The sequence below is a fragment of the Malania oleifera genome, chromosome 10, assembly GCF_029873635.1.
Source record: "Malania oleifera isolate guangnan ecotype guangnan chromosome 10, ASM2987363v1, whole genome shotgun sequence".
NCBI lineage: Eukaryota > Viridiplantae > Streptophyta > Magnoliopsida > Santalales > Ximeniaceae > Malania > Malania oleifera.
In genome coordinates this window covers 16379950-16402861 of record NC_080426.1, presented here as the reverse complement: position 1 = coordinate 16402861, position 22912 = coordinate 16379950, and the positions used below count along the sequence as shown (strand labels likewise).

The 22912-nt window shown below is 36.7% G+C and overlaps 1 protein-coding gene across 7 annotated transcripts in view; it reads right to left on the bottom strand.

Annotated features, from left to right (window-relative positions):
* The window catches only part of LOC131165423 (uncharacterized), an 86220-nt gene extending 69054 nt beyond the window's left edge, over window positions 1-17166 (bottom strand). For 6 of the 7 annotated variants that reach the window (XR_009139562.1, XR_009139561.1, XM_058123228.1 and 3 more), the window contains exons 1-4: window positions 16893-17166; window positions 13891-13975; window positions 13645-13734; window positions 13518-13562 (exon numbers count right to left, since the gene is read on the bottom strand). Coding sequence is in view for 5 of the 7 variants with exons in the window: in XM_058123228.1 (XP_057979211.1) it covers window positions 13518-13562; window positions 13645-13734; window positions 13891-13975; window positions 16893-17092 (420 nt within the window). In the remaining 2 variants the exon portion in view is untranslated. The remainder of the gene's footprint in view (window positions 1-13517; window positions 13563-13644; window positions 13735-13890; window positions 13976-16892) is intronic. The other variant, XM_058123231.1, reaches the window with a different exon arrangement.
* Between the last annotated feature and the right edge of the window lie 5746 nt (window positions 17167-22912).

Below are 22912 nucleotides of genomic sequence, written 5' to 3'. Positions count from 1 at the left end.
TCAACTATAAAATTAGTTGTGTACCTGTCCCTTCCCATCAAATAGAAAAATATTTGTAACCCAAAAAAATGGAAACAAAGAGCTTATAAAATGTAGCAATCTAACCAATGTTCAAAATGGCAGGTACAGTAAGGAAAAACAAAGAACAAAAACAAACACAAAAAATGAAACTGAAAATAAAAAAAAAACAAAGAATGAACCAAATAAAAAACAAATGACAACATGAAGAATGTATAGCACCTGTAACTGAGGATTATATCAGTTCAAAAAATGTGAATGGTTATAGAATTTACTAAATATTTAAAAATATGAGTCAAAAAATTACAGCAAAAGTGCTGCCCATGTACATTATTTTGACATACAGAGTGACAATAGACCAATAAATGCATGACACAAAAGGTATCAATAAAGAGAAAAAGATTAACAGAAGTTATTTAAGGGACTGTTTAGTATCACTGTCAAAAATTAGAGAAACGAAAACCAAAAACTAAAAATGAGCAACCTGTTTGGTTAAATTTATAAAACTAATATAAATTAAAAACTTAATTAAGAAATGTTCATTTTTGTCTTTAAATCAAATAATATTAAGGATGGCACTTGTACAGTTTTATACACACAAAGAGAATAATACAGAGTTTATTAGTTTTAACATGGAATCAGAGCCTTCTAAACTTAATTTTTTTTTCACTTTTCCCTAACCTTCCTTGCCGTCGCCCACCGTTTCTGAACGCACGCAACAGCCTCCGTCCGGCGTTCTCTGTTCGTTTCTAAACGCACGCAACAGCCTCCGTCTGGCGCTCTCTGTCTTCGGCGTCATTTCACGCTCATAGTTCCGGCGCTCTCTGTCTCCCAGTCGTCCGGTGCTCTCTCAATCACCGGTGTACGCTCTCCTCTCTCTTTCGGTAACTTCAGTTATCTTCTCTTGCAGCTGGTCTCCTTAGGCACACCATCACAGTCTCTCTAAACCCGATCGCGGCTCGCTCTGCCACTCTATTTCTCTCATCTCTCAGCATCATCTCTCGGCTTCGTCTCTCGGCGTCAACTTCGTCTCTCCGGCAGTAGCAACAGCGGTGGGTTTTCTTTGGCGCTCTACTCGTTCTGCAATCTTAGTTCCCCATCCTGGTCTCCGACTCACCGCCGGCGTTCTCTTTTTTTTTTTTTTTTTTTTTATATCGAAAATCTGAGTTCCAATAAATGGTTCGCATCATTCGTTATTTTCACATACATTACAATTTTTCTCCAGAAGCAGACCGAGAGTAACCAATTCAGAAATTAGAGTTTTTGATCAAAAACTTTGCAAGCGTACCTGCTTCGAATTTAGAAAGGCGTTCGGGACTTGATTATTTTTTATTGTGCTTCAAATTTTAAATATTGTCCTTGCATCTCTTTTTTTTTCTACATGACCACCACGTGCAGGATATAGATAGCTCTCCGCAGCGAGCCACCTCACCTCTCAGTTCCGTATTCGGCTCTCTCTGGCAGCATTCTTTCTCTGGAGAAGCACCAATTTTTCGGCGTGGTATCTCTCAGACTCGTCTCCCAAAGTGCTCGTATCTCCTAGATTCGTCTCTCGAATTCTGTTAAATTGCTCTTTGCTCTACATCGGTAAGTATCATCCATTTTTTTTATGGTGTCTTTAACTGATGTTGCTCGCCCTATAGAGATTGTTTTGAATGACTCCAACTATAATGCTTGGGCCCAACAAATGTCAATTTTTTTTATTGGTCGGAGATTATGGAGTTTTCTCACTGGAACAAAACAAAAACCCACAAAAACTGACATGCAATCCATAAAGGTGTTTTATGAGGCTCTTAATGAATGGGAAAGTACTCAGTGTAAGATCCTTTCCTGGTTTATTAATACATCAGTTCCTACTATTCAAAGTCTACTTCCTAAGTTTCGTAATGCCAAACTTGCTTGGGATTTTTTGGCAAAACGATACAACTGTGGTAGTGATGCTGCTCTCGAGTTTCAGTTGGAAACTACGCTTTCCCAGATGCGCCAGGAACCAAGACAGTCTAATGCCGAGTTTCATGCTCAAGTTAGTGGCATTTGGGATCAACTTTCTCAAGTTGACCCTGTTTTTTCTGATGAGTAGTTAATTAAGCTTTTTGCTACATATCAGGATCGTCGTCAGTTCATATACTTTATGATGCATATTCGGGATGAATTTGAGAATACTCGAGCTTCTTTGTTACATCGATCTCCTCTTCCTACACTTGAGGTTGCTCTTGGGGAGCTCATTTCTGAGGAGACATGACAACAGACTCGTCGAGTTCATTCTACCGATATGGTCTTGGCTACTGCTCCGTCTAGCTCCTCTACTCCGACTACTCCTGCTGCAGCTGTTGCTTCTTCTAAACCGCACCGTTTTAATGGCCAATGCCACTATTGTAAGGAAGACGGTCACTGTATTTCCGATTGTCCTAAGAATAAGGCCAAGGATGCTAGGGATGCTCTCAAGGCTAAGGCATCTTACTCTTCCAAGCCTATTGCTTCTGTCTCCACCAGCTCCTCAGTTTCTACTCCATCTTCTGCACCTCCTTTGTCATCTCTTTCTGCAACTGACCTTCTACTACCTTATCAGTCTCCACAGGTACCTCTACATCTTGGTTTATTGATTCTGCCTATTGAAATCATATGACCTTTGATTCCTCTTTAGTGACACATAAGTAGACTTTAAATCCTATTTCGTTAATTTATACTGCTGATGATTCACATATGTCTGTTAGTCATCTTGGTCATGTTTCTACTCCTACTTTTTCTGTAGCTGACACATATGTTGTGCCTAACTTGTCTCTCACTCTTTTCTGTTGGTCAACTTGTTGAAAGTGGTTTGATCTTAACCTTTTCTCACAAAGGTTGTGATGTGTAGGATCCGAAGACGGGCCAGCTTGTTGGGACTGGGTGTAAAGTTGGTCGCCTCTTCGAGCTCACATCTCTGCATCTGCCTTGTTCGTGTTCTCCTCCGTCTCTTTCAGCTGCAGTGTCTTCTAGTTCTTGGCATTCTCGTCTCAGTCATACCTCTTTGTCTCGTGTTCAGTCTTTAGCTTCTAGTGGTTGCTTAGGAAATGTTAAGTTTGAACCTTTTGATTGCATGCCTTGTCAACTTAGGAAACAAAAAGCTTTACCATTTAATGAAAGTAATTCTTTGTCTTCTGCACCTGTTGATTTGGTTCATTCTGATATTTGGGGACCTGCTCCTGTCCTTACTAAGGGCGGGTCTCGTTACTTTGTCATTTTTATCGATGATTACTCTCAGTATACATGGATTTATCCTTTGCATGATCACACTGGGTTACTTAATGTTTTTCGTGACTTTAAGTAGATGATTAAAACTCAGTTTGATCGCACCATTAAAGTCTTTTGGTTCGATAATGCCCTGGAATATACTTCTACCCCTTTCATTGAAGAACTTTAAGAGTCCGGAACTTTATCCCATCGATCCTATCCATCGACCTACCAATAGAATGGTCGTGCAGAACGTAAGCATCATCACATTCTTGACACTATTCGCTCTCAACTCTTCTCTGCATCCCTCCCAGAATCCTTTTGGGGTGAAGCTGCTCTTACCGTTGTTTACACTATTAATCGGGTTCCAACCCCTACTCTTTCCAATAAATCTCCATATAAGGCTCTCTATGGAAAGGTACCTGATTATTCTCTTCTCAAAGTATTTGGTTGTGCTTGCTTTCTTTTACTCCCACCTCATGAACATACAAAACTTGAACCTCGCTCTTGTCTCTGTTGCTTTCTTGGTTATGGCATTGAACACAAGGGTTATCGGTGCTACGTCCCTATAGCCAAGTGTCTTCGAGTCTCTCGACATGTTCAGTTTTGATAACACAAAATGTTCACTGGTATCTCTCCATTTTCTTCCAATTGTCCCTCATACTCTCCCATTTTCACTGACCCTCCCATAGATCCCTCTCCCGATTTTTCCTCTAATGCAGATGCAGGTCATGACAGTTCATCAGGTGATCACTCCACATCTGCCTCTCCCGAACCTGGACCATCTAATGATCATGCCATCGCATCCACTCCGCCTAAGTCCTCTGCTTTGGATGTCCGTCATTCTAGTCGGGTAAGGGCACCTCCTACCTATCTTAGTGATTATCACTATTTTTCTACTCTTGACTCCCTTCACGAGCCTCACAATCATCGCAAAGTTTGTTCTGTTCCTATTTGGCAGCAAGCTATGTCTGAAGAACTTGACGCACTTCACAAAACTCATACTTGGGACCTAGTTGACTTGCCTCTTGGAAAGACTGTAGTTGGGAACAAATGGATGTATAAACGGAAAACGAACTCCGACAATTTTGAAGTAAGACATAAAGCTCGTTTAGTGGCAAAGGGCTTTACTCAGGAGTATGGCATTGATTATGAGGAGACATTTGCCCCTATTGCTCGTATTACCTCCATTCGCTCCCTTTTGGCTATTGCCTCTGCCCGACGATGGCCTTTATTTTAGATGGATGTCAAGAATGCCTTCTTACATGGTGATTTGGCTAAGAAGGTATATATGCAGCCCCCTCCAGAGTATCCTCATCTTCCTGGTAAGGTCTGTCGTCTCCACCGTGCTTTATATGGGCTTAAGCAAGGTCCCCATGCTTGGTTTGCCAAGTTCAGCTCCACTGTTGCACAGCTTGGGTTTGCTTCTAGCCCCTATGATTTAGCCCTTTTTACCCGTCACACTACTATTGGCATCACTATTCTACTACTTTATGTTGACGATATGATCATTACTGGTGATGATACTTCTGGTATTCATGAGCTTAAGCAATTTATGTGTTAGCAGTTTGAGATGAAAGACCTCGGTTCTCTTCGCTACTTCCTCAACTTAGAAGTGCCCCTTACCTCTGACGGCTACTCTTTGACCCAAGCCAAATATGCCTCTGATCTTCTCACACGTGCTGGTCTCATAGATTGTAAGATAACCGATAGTCCGTTGGAGCCCAACATCAAACTCCGTCCTACTGATGGGGAGCACCTTCCCAATGTCACTTGTTACTGACAGCTTGTTAGGAGCTTGATTTATCTCACTGTCACTAGACCACATTGCCTATGCAGTGCACCTTGTTAGCCAGTTTATGTCGGCTCCTCGTTCCGTTCACTATGCAGCTGTTCTTTGCATCTTACGATATGTGAAGGGAACATTATTTCATGGGCTTTTTTTTTCCTCTCACTCATCCTTGACGTTGCAGGTTTATTCAGATGCTAATTGGGCAGGGGACCCTACTGATCCTCGGTCTACCGCTGGTTTTCTTTTTCTACTAGGTGACTCTCTGATCTCTTGGCGGAGCAAAAAGCAGACTATTGTTGCTTGCTCTAGCACTGAGGCTGAGTATCGGGCTCTTGCCGATACTACTTCTGAGCTTCTTTGACTTCGTTGGCTTCTCCAAGATATGGGTGTTCCTCAGCCCTCAAGCACTCCGCTTTATTGTGACAATCATAGTACTGTCCAGATCGCTAACAACAATGCCTTTCATGAACGCACCAAACACATCGAGATCGACTGTCATTTTGCACGTCATCATCTTCAGGAAGGACATTTCGCCTCTTGTTAGTTCCTTCGGCTGATCAGTTGGCTGATATCTTCACGAAGGCTCATCCACCTGGTCGTCATCGTGCTTTAGTCTACAAATTCCAGTTGACATCTTTGATACCACCTTGAGTTTGAGGGGGGGATGTTAGCATATCTCCCTAATTATATATCTCCCTAATTTAGGCACATCTATGTACTTACTGAGTCACCCTTGTAGTCTGCCTCCTTCACCTATAAAAGGATGGCTCTTGTACAGTTTTATAATAATACACATTAAAAAAAAATAACTATAATAAAATAAAATTGATTATAATTATTTCACTTAATTTTTCTACTTTCAAATTTTACTTTACAATAAAAAAATTTATTGAACATGACAATTGAAAATTAGTAAAAGTATTTTGTGATTGGCTTTATCATTATTTTTTGAAATTTATATGTATTTTTGTTTTTAATTATATTTAAATTTGAAATCAGAATGAATAATTTCTGCATTTCTTGAATAATTTGTACATGGCCAATACACAATATTTGTAATACATTCGGAAATTCTAAATATGGAAACAATCTCCTAAAAGAATCTCTCTCAATAATATATAATCCTCTACATAAATACCTTCCAAAATTCCTCCAAGATACTTGGGATTTCTACACTCCCCTTCAAGTTAGATCATAGATATTGATCATATCCAACTTACAGATGAAATCATCAAAGCTCTGTCTAGCTAACCCTTTGGTAAAGAAATCTGTTGTTTGTTCCTTGGTAGGTACATAAGTCATACAGATGGTTCCTTCTTCAACCTTCCCTTTGATAAAGTGTCGGTCCACTTCTACATATTTAGTCTTGTCATGTTGAACTGGATTGAGAGAGATACTGATGGCTACTTTGTTGTCACAGCAGAGTTTGATAGGGAATTTCATCAGGATTTGCAATTCTTCCAAGAAGAGGGACTTGCATATGATATTTATTGACCTTGAGAAAGCATATGATAGGATACCTAGGGAAGTTCTATGGTGGGTTTTAGAAAAAAAAGGTGTATGTTGTAGGTATACCGATGTCATTAAGGATATGTACGATGGAGTAATGACTAGTGTAAAGACTAGATGGAGAAACTAGAGAATTTCCAGTTACCATAGATGTACATCAAGGATCTGCTTTGAGTCCTTATCTTTTTGCTTTAGTGATGGACCAATTGACTAAGAGTATTCAAAAGGAGGTTCCATAGTGTATGTTATTTGCAGATGATATTGTATTAATTGACAAAACTAGGGATGGAGTAGAGGCTGAGTTAGAATTATAGAGAGAAGCTTTGGAATCTAGAGGCTTTAAGATAAGTAGAAATAAAACAGAATATATGAAATGTAATTTTAGTAATGATAGGAGGAATATTGGAGACAAAGTTAAACTTGATGATGAAGAAATAAATAACACTTGTAGATTTCGATACCTTGGATCTATTATGCAAGCTAAAGGAGAAATTGAAGATGATGTAATGCATAGAGTTAAAGCAGGTCGGGTAAAATGGAGAAGTGCTTCAAGTGTTCTATGTGATCGTAGAATACCCTTAAAATTGAAAGGGAAGTTTTATAGGACAGCTATAAGACCAGCTATGCTATATGGATCAGAATGTTGGGCGACGAAGAAACATAATATCCCAAAAGTAAAAGTTGCCGAGATGAGGATGCTTAGATGGATGAGTGGTATAACATTGAAAGATAAATTAAGGAATGAACATATTCGTGGTAAGTTAGGTGTAGCTCCTATAGAAGATAAAATAAGGGAGGGACGACTCAGATGGTATGGACACTTGCAACGTAGGCCTTATGGTGCACCTGTGAGGAAGAGTGACTTAGTTACTGTGGGGGGCAGTAGAAGGGGTAGGGGTAGACCTAAAATAACTTGGGAGGACATAGTGAGTAAGGATTTAATATCTTTGAATCTATCAAAAGAAATGGTCCATGATCGCATAAATTGGCGGAAAAGGATTCATATAGCCGACCCCACTTAGTGGGACTAAGGCTTGGTTTTGTTGTTGTTGTTGTTATTTGCAATTCTTCTTCCAAGAGTTATTGTAACCATAGTCCTTCACATATCCCTTGTGCAACTGCCCTGAATTCAACTTCAGCACTACTTTGAGCCACTACATTCTGTTTTTTACTACTCCAAGTCACCAAATTTCCCCATACAAAGGTGCACTATCCGGTGGTAGACCTTCTATCTTCTGCTGATCCTGCCCAATCTGCATCTGTGAAAATTTCTAATTCCTTGCTTTCACATTTCTTGAAGAAGAGTCCTTTACCCGGAGAACCCTTGAGATACCTGAGGATTTTGTACACAGCATCTGGGTGAGTCTTTTTCGGTGAATGCATGTGTTGGCTTACCACACTTACCGCAAATGCAATGTCGGGTCTGGTAGGTGATAGGTAGATTAGTTTACCAACCAATCTCTGATACCTCTCCTTTTCAAATGGTATTCCGTAGTCTTCAACCCTTTCACTAGGCTTGCATCCAAGCATGCCAGTTTCTATTAGGAGATCAAGGATATACTTTCGCTAAGAGACACTGATACCCATTTTTGATCTAGCAACTTCCATTCCCAAGAAGTACCGCATTTGTCTCAGGTCCTTAACTTCAAACTCAACAGCTAGGACTTTCTTCAATCTTTCCATCTCCACTGTATCATCTCCAGTTATGATTATATCATCAACATACACAATCAGAATTGTTTTCTTACCACTTTCAGACTGTTGGAAGAATATAGTGTGATCTGATTGCCCTTGTTGATATCCTTGGTTTTTCATCACCTTCGCAAATCTGTCGAACCAAGCTCTAGGAGATTGCTTGAGGCCATACAGGGACTTCTTCAGTTTACATACTCAGTTTTCTTCACCTTTCTTACTAAAACCCGGTGGTATCATCATGTAGACTTCTTCTTCTAACTCGTCATTTAGAAATGCATTCTTAATGTCGAGTTGCTGGAGTGGCCAATCTAAGTTGGCTGCCAAGGGCCGGAGGACCCGAACTATATTCAATTTTGCCACTGATGCAAATGTCTCTGTGTAGTCAATGTCATAGGTTTGTGCACACCCTTTTGCAACAAGTCGGGCCTTATACCATTCAATTGTCCCATCGGCTTCATATTTCACTGTGAAGACCCAGTTGCAGCCTACTAGCTTCTTCCCTCTCAGCAAATTCATAACGTCCCAAGTTCCATTTTTTTTCAGGGCCAACATTTCTTCCATGACAGCTTCCCTCCATTCAGGAATCTCTAGGGTTTCCTCAATATTCTTTGGAATATTTATCCTGTCAAGGTTAGAAGTAAAAGCACGATACCCTGTAGACAGAGATTTATAAGACATGTATTTTGACCAGGGATATAGAGTACATGACCTAGTTTGTTTTCTGACTGCAATGGGTAAATTAATGTCATCAGGTGCAGACTTATCAAAAGGAAGCTCATGGCCATCTATTACCTAATCAGGATTGGGCGTGGACTCATGGTTGCTCGGAGCTATCACCGGTTCCAACTCTCTTGGTGCTTCAGGTATGAGATTCTCCCTGTTCTTTGCTTTTGGCATTCTTGAGTAAACAAGTATTTCCTTGTTATTTTGTTTTTCTACATCTCCCCTTGAGTTTAAGTGATCTTTTGCACATGATAGTTCAGGAAATGATGCAATGGGAGACTCAGTATATGGCACAGATTCAACAACAGACAGTTAAGGAAATGATGCAATGGGAGACTCAATATATGGCATAGATTCAACAACAGAGAAATCAAAGAACTGATCTTCACTCCACTTCTCCCCCTAAGAGAGGGCTTTTGGAAGTAAGGAGTAGTTTCAAAAAACGTGACATCAAGGCTAACAAACAATTTTTTTGTGACAGGATCATAACATTTGTAGCCTTTCTGAGGAGAGTAACCAATAAAAACGCACTTAATGGCACGAGGTTCCAATTTATCCCGATTGTGAGCATGAATGTACAAATGTAGTACACCCAAAAATTTTCAGAGAGAGAATGGAGTGGAGCCAAGAGTTGGGAAAACAATCTTGAAATTTCTAGAGAGGAGTGGCAAAAGAAAGAACCCAACTAGGCATTCGATTAATGAGATATGTAGCTGTTAAAATGGCATCGCCCCAAAAATATTTTTCATATTTGTAGTAAACATCAATACCCGAGCTGCTTCAAGAATATGCCTATTTTTTTATTTCAGCAATCCCATTTTGTTGAGAGGTATCCACACAGGAACTTTGATGAACAATTCCATTTTCCTGAAGATACAACAACAACAAAACCAAGCCTTAGTCCCACTAAGTGGGATCGGCTATATGAATCCTCTTCAGGACCATTTTCCTGAAGATCATGTCCCAAGATATTATTGAAATATTCTATACTATTATCAGTACGTAAAATTTGAATGCGAGTTTGAAATTGTGTTTGAATCATGGAGTGGAAACTGACAAAAATAGAACGGACTTCAGCCTTATCTTTCAACAAGTAAACCCAACAAATACGAGTATGATCATCAATAAAAGTAACAAACCATTTCATGTGAGTATGATTAAGAGAGCATAAGGGCCCCCATTAATCACTATGTATCATAGTAAAAGGTCTGGATGGTTTGTATGTGGACTTTGGAAAGGAATTACGTGTGAGAAAGCCGTGAACCTACTGAAGTTAGTTAATTCAATTATTCAGTTGATAAGTCAGCAAACAACTCAGCTTACAGTCCCTAAAATATTAAAATTTCCTATCCATTCCCCATGTACTCTGCCCTATAAATAGTGGCCTTATCCCAGTCATTTTAAGTAGTGAAAAAATAGAAAAGAATCTCGAAAATCCAGCAAAAAGTGCTGCAGCACTGTAGCTTTTTATATATGTAATTTCCTCATCAAGTCCGTAAATTAAAGAGGCATTTTTTAGTATTTTTCTTCTCTGTTTTTTCTGTTTCTATTCTCCTGTTCCAACATTACGTTGATGTTTTGCAAGTTCACAAGTCTCACACTGAAATTCAGAAGACGTTTTATTTGAACTAATGGAAGGAAATAAACGTCTTAAGTATTGAAAATTTGGATGACCCATCATAAAATGCCATAACAAAATTTCACTATCCCTGGGAATAGATGCAGAATCACAAATAACAGTTTGACATTGTTCACTCACATTAGCCTCCTCAAAGTATGTATCATAGTAAAAGGTCAGGATGGTTTGTACGTGGACTTTGGAAAGGATTTACGTGTGAGAAAGCTGTGAACCTACTGAAGTTGGTTAATTCAATTATTTAGTTGATAAGTCAGCAAACAACTCAGCTTACAGTCAGCTGAACATTCAGCAATAAAATTATTCAGTCAGCAAGTTGCAGCCAGTGTGATTCTTATTCAAAGTTCTATTCAGTTTTTCAAACTGGAATACAGCTGTCATCCATTAATAGCACAAAAGTGAGTTATTTAGTCTAGGAACTTGTCATATTCTTTGCCTTGTTTCTAGGTTTATTTAATGAGTTGTTAAGTCCCTAGAATATTAAAATTTCCTATCTATTCCCCATGTACTCTGCCCTATAAATAGTGGCCTTATCCCAGTCATTTTAAGTAGTGAAAAAATAGAAAAGAATCTCAAAAATCCAGCAAAAAGTCCTGCAGCACTGTAGCTTTTTATATATGTAATTTCTTCATCAAGTTAGTAAATTAAAAAGGCATTTTTCAGTGTTTTTCTTCTCTGTTTTTTCTGTTTCTATTCTTCTGTTCCAACATTACGTTGGTGTTTTGCAAGTTCACAAGTCTCACACTGAAATTCAAAAGACGTTTTATTTGAACTAATGGAAAGAAATAAACGTCTTAAGTATTGAAAATTTGGATGACCCATCCTAAAATGCCATAACAAAATTCCACTATCCCTGAGAATAGATGCAGAATCACAAATAACAGTTTGACATTGTTCACTCACACTAGCCTCCTCAAAATAGTAGAGTCCCTCACACTCCTTAGCACTGTCAATCGTCTTCCCCGATGATAGGTCCTGAAAAACACAATAAGAGGGAAGAAATTTAGTAGAACAATTGGAATTCTTAGTTAACTGGCTAATGGATAGCAAGTTGCAGGATAAATTAGGAACATGAAGAACAGACTCTGGTGTGACGGAATGAAAGAGTCAGATATTCCCTTTGCCTGTGACAGAGGAGAGTGATCCATCTGCAATTTTAACTTTCAAATTTCCAGCATAGGGTGAATATGATGAGAAAAGATGATAGGCATCGATCATGTGGTCAGAAGCACCAGAATCAATAATCCAAGGAGTTTTGGATTTAGAGGTTATATTCAAGGCTTGCAAAAAATTACCTCTTTGGGCTAACGAACCCGAAGAAATATTTGTGGAAGACAAAGCTCTGTAATAACTAAACAAGGTCTCGTCCGCCAGCTGCCTCAACATTTTCTCATCAATCCCAATTTCTCTGTCTGCATCAAAGACGTCAAAATCTTGTTGGACGTCAAAGTCTCGCTCCATTCTTTCCTCTTCTTCTTCTTCTTCTTCTTCATCAAAGCCACGCAACGCGGATCGACTGTCAGCATTATCAAAAGGAAGCTTGCATCGGATGTCAATGAGGCGGTGGAGGACCTAGTCAACGTTGTGCTTGTGAATGTAGAAGGCAGATGGCGTAGATCTGGGAGGTGTGACCTTCACCCTTGACACAGATGCGCATGTCGACGCCATTGAATGAGTGACGGCAGAGCAGGAGGATGGGTTCCAGCGCTTTGTAGAGGTAGGACTTCTGGAACCTAGTGCAAGCAATGCGACCACCGAACTTCTTGGGCTCGCACTGCCGAGGATCGGTAACGAGGAGGGTCCGGTTGTAGCAAACCAAGATGTCCTTATGGTAGAAGGCAACGAGGGCCTTGGCGATGCTTTGGCGGAGGCACCGATCAAGACGGAGATGGCCAGATGCAGCGACAACGCCGATGACGAAGAGGAATCCATGGAGTTCTCGAACCTTGTAAAACTCTGTTGGAGGACCTCGTGAGATTCAGAGGTCATTGAACCTCTACTTTAATCGACGGTTTCCACCATTGATAGCTAGGTTTAATCTCCTAGCCCTGATACCAAGTTAGAGAGCTCATCCTCAAAACCTAGGTGTCAAGGAGAGAGAGCTAAGAGGATTTTTATACTAGCTTGAGACTACTCAAAGAGGCCATGTGGGACTGGACGTACACCAACACTCCCCCTCAAGCTCATGGGGGGAAATGAGATAAGGAAGAGTCCAACCCACGGAGGAGCCAAGCAACCCAAGGCCCAGCTCTAATACCATGAAATCAGAATGAATAATTTCTGTATTTTTTGAATAATTTGTACAAGGCCAATACACAATATTTATAATACACTCGGGAATTCTAAATATGGAAACAATCTCCTAAAAGAATCTCTCTCAATAATATACAATCCTCTACATAAATACCTTCCTAAATTCCTCCAAGATACTCGAGATTTCTACAAAATTCATAAATTTTAAAGTGTATAAAATGAATAATTTAATCCAAAAAAACTACTTTTGAATATTAAAATTTTTGACAACAGGTTACAAAAACAACTGAAAACCATAAAATCTAGTTTTCAGTTTTTGACAAACAGCTAAAAACCAACAACGAAAACAAAAAACTGACAACATAAACAAATGCATTTTTATATCTATTTCTTCACAATGAGAAACAAAAACATAAAATAGAAAATAGGAATGAAACCAAATACGCCCTAAAAAATTATGAGAGGCAAGAACGCAAGCTATAACTAATTCATTACTACAAATCCAAATAATTAATACAGTTTTTCTAATTGTTAAACATTATAAACTTTATCCCAAAAACATTAGGGACCCCATTTTATGAAGCTAATAAATGAACGAAGATTTGCATGGCATGCAAAAGGAACAACTTATAGACATGTAAGCAACCACCAATTAGCAGTTTTTTTGCCTTCGCCTACCTCAGTTCTGAGGGAACCAATTTCAGCCTCAAGGGATTTAACTTTCTGCAGAAGGCACAGCCATTTTTTAATAATTCTTCTAAAAATACATTTTAGAATGTACCCACAAGAGAAGGCACGATGTGACCTTTTGTAGATTATCACCCTGGACAGCCACTGGAGATGCATAAAGCTTTCTAACATCCCTCAAAACACAAACTGCATTACATTGAGGACACTGCAAGAATAAAATGTGGAGGTGAATGTAGAAAACTGCGTGCTTATTGAGGACTCTAGGAGGACAAAAAGTAGAGGTGAGTAAAGAAAAAAAATACACTGCCAAACAGTATGAAGATAAAAATAATTAACAGCATGGTTATGACTGCAAAAATACCTTTGCAGACCTTCTTCGGCATTGGGATTGTTGAATCCACTTAGTAATGCATGAGAAACCATAAACATGTCCACATGGAAGACAACTGTGATCCTCAACCATATGAATATGACAAGCAGGGAGGGAGAGGAAGAGAGAGAGAGTATATAAATGAAATAGTTGCAAACAGTATTGTCATTGATTTTGAAGTTTACAGGTACATGAAGAATGATTAACCAACAGTGTTGATATTGAATAAAAGAACACGATATCCACATCTGAGTATTCGATAAATGAAAAACCAACTTTAGCAAGGAAAGTTAATTGCCTGATATGAGCTCAAGCATGTAACCTAAGAAGTTAATATCAGATAGAATTTAAAGCAAATAGAGATATAATACCACATTTTAAACTTGAATTACATAAAGTTAGGACCTGCTGGAAATTTCAAATTCCAAAGAATTGGAACTAGTTTGGTTGCTTATTGGACAAAATTCCCAAATGTTACTATTTCCATGGATGTACATAGTTTCCAAGAGATCTCTAAAGTCTGACTCAAACATTATAAACAAAAATTTTCAATCCCCACTTCTTTTGAATCTGTTGCTAATACTACATGTCCACATTCTATTTCCATTATTTGCCCACAAAAGTATTATTGGAAGGTAGATTGGCTTTCAGAAAAATTCCAATACTTTTATTGAAAGGACCGATTGCTAAAAACTATTTCTCCTCACCTCTGAATTATTCAGCAGTGATAAAAGTTTGGGTTTCTCGGCACAAAAGATGTTACATGACCAAACACAAGATCATAAACGAGACTGTGCTGTCAAAATAGGTTTACTGGTATAAAAAATATTAGTAGGACATTAGCAGCACCATCAAAAATCCAACCATGCCCAATCAATATTAACACTGATACTTGGTAATTTTTGCCCCCAATATTCTAAAATCCTAAAATTTAAAGTTTCAGGCTTTCAGCACAATAACAGGCTCTACAAGAAAACAAACGTTTTGTGTGTGTGTGTGTGTGTGTGTGTGTGTGTGTGAAAGAGAGAGAGAGAGAGAAAACTTGCTTTTGATTCACTTTGATATGCATCCAAAAAAGTAAACTATAAAATATCCAATGAAATAAGAACAGCGTTGCAGTTATGGAATTAAGAATTGATACGTGACATGGGATTGAAAACATGCAGGAGAGAGTAAATACAAGTAAATAGTAGGAAATATAAACGAAATCAAACATTCCATTTCCAATAAATTGAAGTTTTAGGACATCAAAGTTGTACCAGAATGCTAGTACCATTGAGTATACAAAATAACACAATTTTGGACACAAGTACCTCATAGATTAGTTTGTAGCTAGCAGCTCCTATATGCATGCATGAGAGAGAGATACAATTTTTTTTTTAATCTTTAATGTGCTACAATGGAAAAGAGATACACAATTTAAATACTCTCAAAGTTCTGACTAAAAAAGAGAGTTTGAATTAACAAGGCATTGTGAGTACCTAATTATCTTGTAACAAAAATTCTAGTCAGGCAACGTAACATGCATGGAAGTGTAAAAATGTGCAACCTCAGTTGTTGAAATACCCAAATTTTCTTCTTCTATAACTTGTGGCAAAATAAAGTGCCTCTTCTTCTACAACCACGAACCATCTTCCCAGTGGTCAGGTACAGCAACTACTTCCCACATCATATTGTCCATCCAACATGCTAAAGACCAAACTTTCAGTGTTCATTGGCACCTAATATTTTTAGTACTAAATTTTTCAGTGTAATCAAACACCAACTACATAATTAAGGCACTTAGCAATGTTTGATCAAACTGCAATCAAGGAATTAAGACACTTAAAAATAGTCCTTCAGGGGAAACATGGTGCTTTAACATTTTCTCTTTCTCTTGTAGTTTTAGGGTTTGTTTGGATCAAGGATTTTTCGAGGAAAATGAAAGGAAAATAAAGAAGAAACTCATTTTTCCTTATATTTTCCTTCTCTATTAGATATTGTCAAAAATGAAAGTCTGTTTTAATATGACTGAAGATTAGGAAAAATTAAATATTAATAATGTTTAAAATTAAAATTTTGTTTATAAATTTGGTATATTTCTCATTTTCTTTCTCATTTTCCTTGATAAACAAACATGAAAATAAGGATTAATTGATATTTTTCTTTCCTTCCCCTAATATTTTTTGAGCTCCAAACAGGGCCCTAATATTATCAATAGGAGAATCTTGATGAAGTAAAAAGCATCAATTTCATTTATCATGTGTTTGGGAACATGGATCTTGAGTTTGGGCTTGGATTTGTGTTGATTTGACGAAAAAGCAGTATAAAATTGTCTCAAGTGTCATCAAAATCCACACCAATCCAACTCCAAGGCGTTTCAAACACAACCTTAGAACATGATCAATCAAACCTTCTGTTTCAAAAATCAAATTAACAATGAGCAGATGTCTGATTATCAATAATGCCTTGCCCAACTATTTCTCAATTTCTTGTCAACGATCAAAAAATCAAAGTGGGGGGGGGGGGTTATTTTATTTTCCTGGAAAATAGGTACCTAGTTCCGATTGCTTTCCGTCCCATGCATAAGAAAGTAAAATATATTTGTAACATATATAACTTCCATCTGAAAACGGAAAACTACTCCACAAGGAAAGAAAAATTACTTCTTTTCTCAGAAAAAAAATTTCCAGCTTCCCGGTGAAAAATATTTTGCGTCCAGCCGAACAAAGATTGTTGTTCCAGAGTTCCAACTTCGTAAAAAGTAAAAACCAAGTGATATTTTTCTCGACGTCAATCCCATCTTGAACCCAAATTTTTTCCCAATCTTTAGCGGATCCCTATTTATGTTACAACACAATCGGAACCGACATTCCATAAAAATAATGAATATCGTACAATCCACTCTTGCCCTGATATTAACAATAATCGCACAAAGAAACATGATAGTGAAATTGGAGATAATCAGCTTCTCCAAGGTACTTAACCGAAAAAGGGGTCATTCCTACTCTCACCTGACTTGATGGTTGCCCTGAGACGTCCATGGTTCCATGCATACGGGACAACCCGAGCCATCCACATCGTAGACACTACCGAGAGGTCCTCTGTTTCCACCAGTTGAAGAAGACGGCAAAGTGTCCCCGTGCTCTGTTCTTCTGACTCGACCCTCTTCCGCCTCTTCTTGTTCTTCACCATCGATGAGCATTGGGTCCATAATCTCTCTTTGATCGTCTTGTATGCAGAGGCAAACGAGGCCGAAGGAGGGGAACTTTCCCGAGTTTTATCCCATTTTATTAATATTTTAAAATAATATATTAAATAATATAATAAAATAGACATAATTTCGCTGTTTCGTCTAACGAAATTTAAATAGTGGGAATGAGCATCGAATGCCACGTCACGGACAAATCTCGCTAGATCAGCGAAATTTGCATGGGGACTCTTCATCTGTTGAAAAGTGCGGTCTCTTGGCTTGTTCCTCAACCATCTATCATGCATACATTTTTTTTATTATGATTTCTCACTCACGCCACCCACTCCCTCACTGGCGCACGCTCTCCCACTTGAACTCTGACTGCATGGAGATGCAGAGTTGCAGATGGCGGCAGTAGAACCAGGAGGAATGGAAAATGATGAATAGAAGAGCGACAGCTCACTCGATCAAGTGGTCTCCCCCTGCATGCATCATTAGTACTTCAGTAGTACTGGATGAAATTTTATAGGCATATATAGAGCAAGCAACATACTACTAGCTAGGCTACCTAGCTAGCTACTATTATAATTATGTGTGTGTGCGTGGAAGCTGACATTGAATAATTTATTCAAAAGTATTTTTTTAATGACTAGTCAATTTTTTATAAATGATGCTAAGTACTCCTTTTTATAAAAACATGAAACTCTTCAAGAAGTTTATTTTTTTTAATATTAAAATATTAAATAATGATTAAGTGAGATTGGGAAGCCACCTACTCCAATAAGTTTTGAAATAATAATAATTAAGTAATATAATTATAATAATATTATTTTTATTTTCATATTTAAAATTTTTATCTGTTTATATTTTTACTATTTATTAAATATTTTTGGATCAATTTATGCAATATACTAACATTTACATTTACTGATGATTTTTACCCAACCAGGCATAATTGATAACCTTTTTATAGTTCGGTTGGTCTGTCACCTTTGGGCATCCATCAAAATCTTACTATCATTCTTTCAATTATCCTAACTAATTCAATGATTATTTGAAAGTTTGTGCACCTTTGGGTCAACTGTAATAATCAAATAATCATTCTGTAATAATTTTCGCAAAATCATATTTCAATCAACGTTTATAATTTTTTTCCTAGCAATATCACTTTTGTTGACTTTTTGAGTCTAATTTCTGTTTTGATACTGATAAAGCATAAGTATCTTACTTGTGCACTAAGCTTATGAACAGGGTTAATTCTTTGCACGCATGGATGGTAACGACGCAAGGAAGTCATAAGGACTACAAAGATCATACTTCACGATGGCTTAACGGAAGACAAAAATAATGAAGACATTTTTGTGTCGTATTGTAATACATATAATTTTATTTAGTTTGTAATTGATTTGGTCTGTAATAATGCATGCATCTGCATGACATCGAATTTTTTGGGTTAACTCAAAGCCATAGGTTGACCTTATGACACATCACTTGGAAAATTCTCTCTATCTTATAAGTCATATCTATGAAAACAGGGGTAAATTTTTAATCTCAAATAGGACAAAAATCGAGCTTTGGGCAACCAAACTTAGAAGGTTAAAATAAGTTCAGGTGACCGAATGTGTAAAGGTCAAAAAATTGACTAGGGCCCGAGTGACCGAACTAAAAATGAATTGAATGTCCACGGTCAACAGAACCTTAGAGCTAACACTTTTCACCTTCCCTAGGCGACTGAACTATTCGTTCAGAATAGGCTTTAGCGACCGAAGTGTGAAGTTCGGTAGACCGAACTGTTCACCGGGCGACCGAACCTCGAGCATTTGAAAAATCGTCTTGGTTCAGCCACCCGGACCTGTCCTCAGGCACCCGAAGTTGAAAAATCAACTTTTCCAATTGTGAGTGTTCGGGCGACCGACCTTAAGGTCTAGGTGACCGAAACTCTCGGGTTGCCGAAAATCAACCGCGGTAATTGAGGTTAAAATTTAATTAAACTTTCTCAAAATCCTCAATATGTCCCCAACGATCATATTTTTTAGAAAAACTATAAATACCTCTTTCATTTTTTAATTAGCAACTTTGATTAACTTTAAAATTCTCTCAAATATTTTTTAATCAAAGTTTCCCCATTTCTATTTCTATTTCAAAATTGTTTATGGGGTAAATTTTTATACTCTCAAAATTCTCTTTATTACTCTTTTGAGAATCATTTGAAAGAGAGTATTCATTCTTGATTGGGCATTTATTTTATGAAAAGCATTTTATTCTCATAATTTTTTTCATTGTTTTAAAAATTTTATTGAGAGTAAATATTGGTTTCTCCCGATTATTTTTCTGATAAATATTTTCAAATAAACTTTTTGTAGGCGTTAAGATCTTTGAAGTATTTTATTGCATACTCTATTTTAAATCAAAGATCATATACCTTTCATTTGTACAAAAAATTTGTTTATACATCATACTCAAATATTGCACAATTATTTTAAAAACACTCTTACTCTATTGAGCATTAATTTCATATCATATTAGAGAGTACATTGTAGAGTTTAAACGTGTACATCTTTGTTTGTATTTTCATAAGCATTATCATGTACAAAAATATTTTCATTGTATCGATTGGGTTAATCTCATTAATTGAACTAGGGAGTCTCAGCCCCGTAAATAAGACCGGTTCGGTTCAGTTCAGAAATTGAACTGGGGAGTCTTAGCCCCATAAGTGAGACCAGTTTAGTTCAGCCCGAAAATTGAATTGAGATTTTCCTCGTCCCGTAAGGAAATGAACGGCTTCTGCTCCGCTCGTTTAAGTGAGCTGAGATAGTGTAATCCTTAGGGGGTATGCCCAAGATTGGGACATAGGCTGGTTTGACTGAACCTTGATAACAAATATTATGTCGTTCTCTCTCTATCTCATTTAATTACTGTACTTTAATTTTCACACATGTATGCTTGTTTATTCATAGTTATAATTATTTGCATGCACGCCTTTATTTAAATAAGATATGTTACACATGTATGTTCACACTTATAGTTTAATCATTTTTCATACACGACTATAATTAAAATGAGATATGATATGTGGTGAATCAGTGAAACATTTAAATTAGCCGAAAAGTTTTAAAACACAATTCACCCCCCCTCTTGGAATCACCCAAATTCCAACAACCTTGGTAACAACATGCTAACCATAAATAAACATTGATTGATTCCATACTAAGCAAAAATTTATCCAAGTTTAAAGCAGATAATTAAATTATCACAATGAGAATTTAATTTGGATTAATTTTTTTTTTTATGTAAAATCTGGCAGCCCATATATTCAAACATGCATAAATATATTTAATAATCTAATTAAATATGTAATTGGCCTAAAGCCAAGAATCATGCATCTCTTTTTCCAAAATTCTCGCATTAAAGCTCGTGATTCAGCAATAAGTCTTTATTGAGCAATTGATCATACTTTTTTGTTCAATTCACAGCTAAATCAATTTACTCTTCAAAATATTAGTAGAATCCATCCATAAGTATTGAAGTTATTAAAAATTAAAAATTTAAATTTGCCAAAAAATAAACACCCAACAATCACTTTACATCTCGGGTAGCGAGATTCACGATTTTAAAATCATGATATTAAAAACATAAAATCCCATAAATCCAGCAAATATCATATAAATTTTTTTCAGAATCACATATTATATGAATTTTTTTTTCGATTCCAGAAAAATATCATGAATACAAATTTTATACAAAACAGTAACGAGATCATAAGGGGTTAACGGAAACGATCTTTATCATGCAAAGAATATCACAATAATTCCAACATGGTTCTGATACCACATGTAAAAAATTTATATGCTACCATTAGCTAAACACAGGATCTTCATCATCATGATCTTCACTTACGCGTATAATCTATAATGCGGAAAACATAAAATATACATACCAGGATCATACATGACGTATATAAACCGATAAGAACTGTTTCTCTTGCTTAAGCCCAATCTCTTTCCGTATATCACTAGATGCATGGGAGTAGCTTAATGAATAAAGAACAAAGGTAGAGAGAGGACAATTCTTATATTTATTTTCTTTAGATCATTCCATAAACATGGAAAAATGAATCTCTCATTTACAACTACTCCCCATAACAATAGTTATATAGGAAAACCTTTTTATCTTCCAACCATTAATCTCACATTATAAGACATTTCATTATCCATAGATAAGTCATTTCATTTTTCTTATCATAAGTCATTTCACTTATCATATGGAACACTTATCTTTCATGTGTTATTCATGTGGGAGGCATCATTTGGGATATAATCCAACATTAGGATCTAAGTTGGCTGTGAAAAAATATAATTATGCACTTGAAATCATAATCACTTTAAAAATAAAATTTATTGAAAAAAAAATTAACGCTAGGCTCGTAACAAATAATAATGATATACTGTATTAAACTAATTTCACATTTAGATTCACTAATATTTTTAGATTTAATCAAGATGATAAAAAGAACTGCACGAAGTTAGCAAGTACAAGTCGTTAACTATACTAATTAAAATCATAGGAACTAAAATAAATTTTGTTAATTTATATATTATCTTATGATTTTACCCACTAAATATATAAATGCAGAGATCTTACCGTATAGTAAATTTGATCCCCCAAATATCTATTTTTAATAATAAAATATTACTTTATTGTTCAAGAGTATTATAACTCGTTACTCGCATTTTCTTTCACAATTTGTTTTGGGAAAGTAATATAGTTATGCCTTGCTTTTGTGCCCTAGTGCATGAGTTTTAATTGTTTTAATCAACCAAATTAAGAGATGATGTGGTAGACTACATTTATCCAGTAATTTGTCTTACTTGCAAATTATTTTTTTATTTTGCAAGCAACTTTCCTTGTTTCAAGTGATTAAATAGCTTTTTGTATTGTTTTGTATTAGTTCTTGATTGTCATTATCTCTTTGACGACATTGGGGTTGGGGTTCAAACTTTTTATTTTTATAAAATAAAAAAAAAAATAGGGAAAAAAAAGTGGATTTACAATTTTTTTTTATCTTATGCCCGTTTGGAACTTCGAAAAATATTTCATAAAAGAAAAGAATATAAGAAGAATTTTACCTTTTCATGTTTGGTTATTAAGAAAAGTGAGAAATAAAGTAAAAAATATATCAAATTAATGAACAAAATTTTAATTTTACATATCTTTAACATTGGTTTTTTCTCAATTTTTAATCATATTAGAATAATTTTTTATTTTAAATATTATTTGATATAGAAAATAAATATAATAGAAAATAAATTCCCTTCTTATTTTCATTGCCAAGTGTGTTTAATATTTTTTTTCTAAAAGACATTTCAATGATTTGAGTTTAAAACTTTTATATATGTTCTTAGATTCGACTCTTAGGAAGGATACAAATGAATATACAATTGATTACCTCAAATACCTCCCGTTATATGACGCAAGCTTAATGTATGTCATCAATTAAACGAAAAGCACATCCGTCGGAAGCCCAAAGGGTCGTTGCTGCCGTCGCAACCAAGCCACACCAGCGGTGCCCAGCCGCCTCAGCTCTGTCATTTCTACAACAGCAATGAGAGTAGAGAGGGGTTTTGCAGCAGAGCAGAAGGGCCGAGAGGAGCGGCGGCTACTTCCGCGTCTAGTCTCCGGCGTTTCTAGCAGCTGCGTTCGTATCCGGCATTTGCAGCAGCGTTCGTCTCCGGCATTGCAGCGGATCTCATCTCTCTAGAGCTGCAATAGGCAAAGAGAGCCGAGAGAGGTTTCAAGGGGTTTCGCAATAGAGGATTAAGGCGCTGCGAACCCTAGTTACAA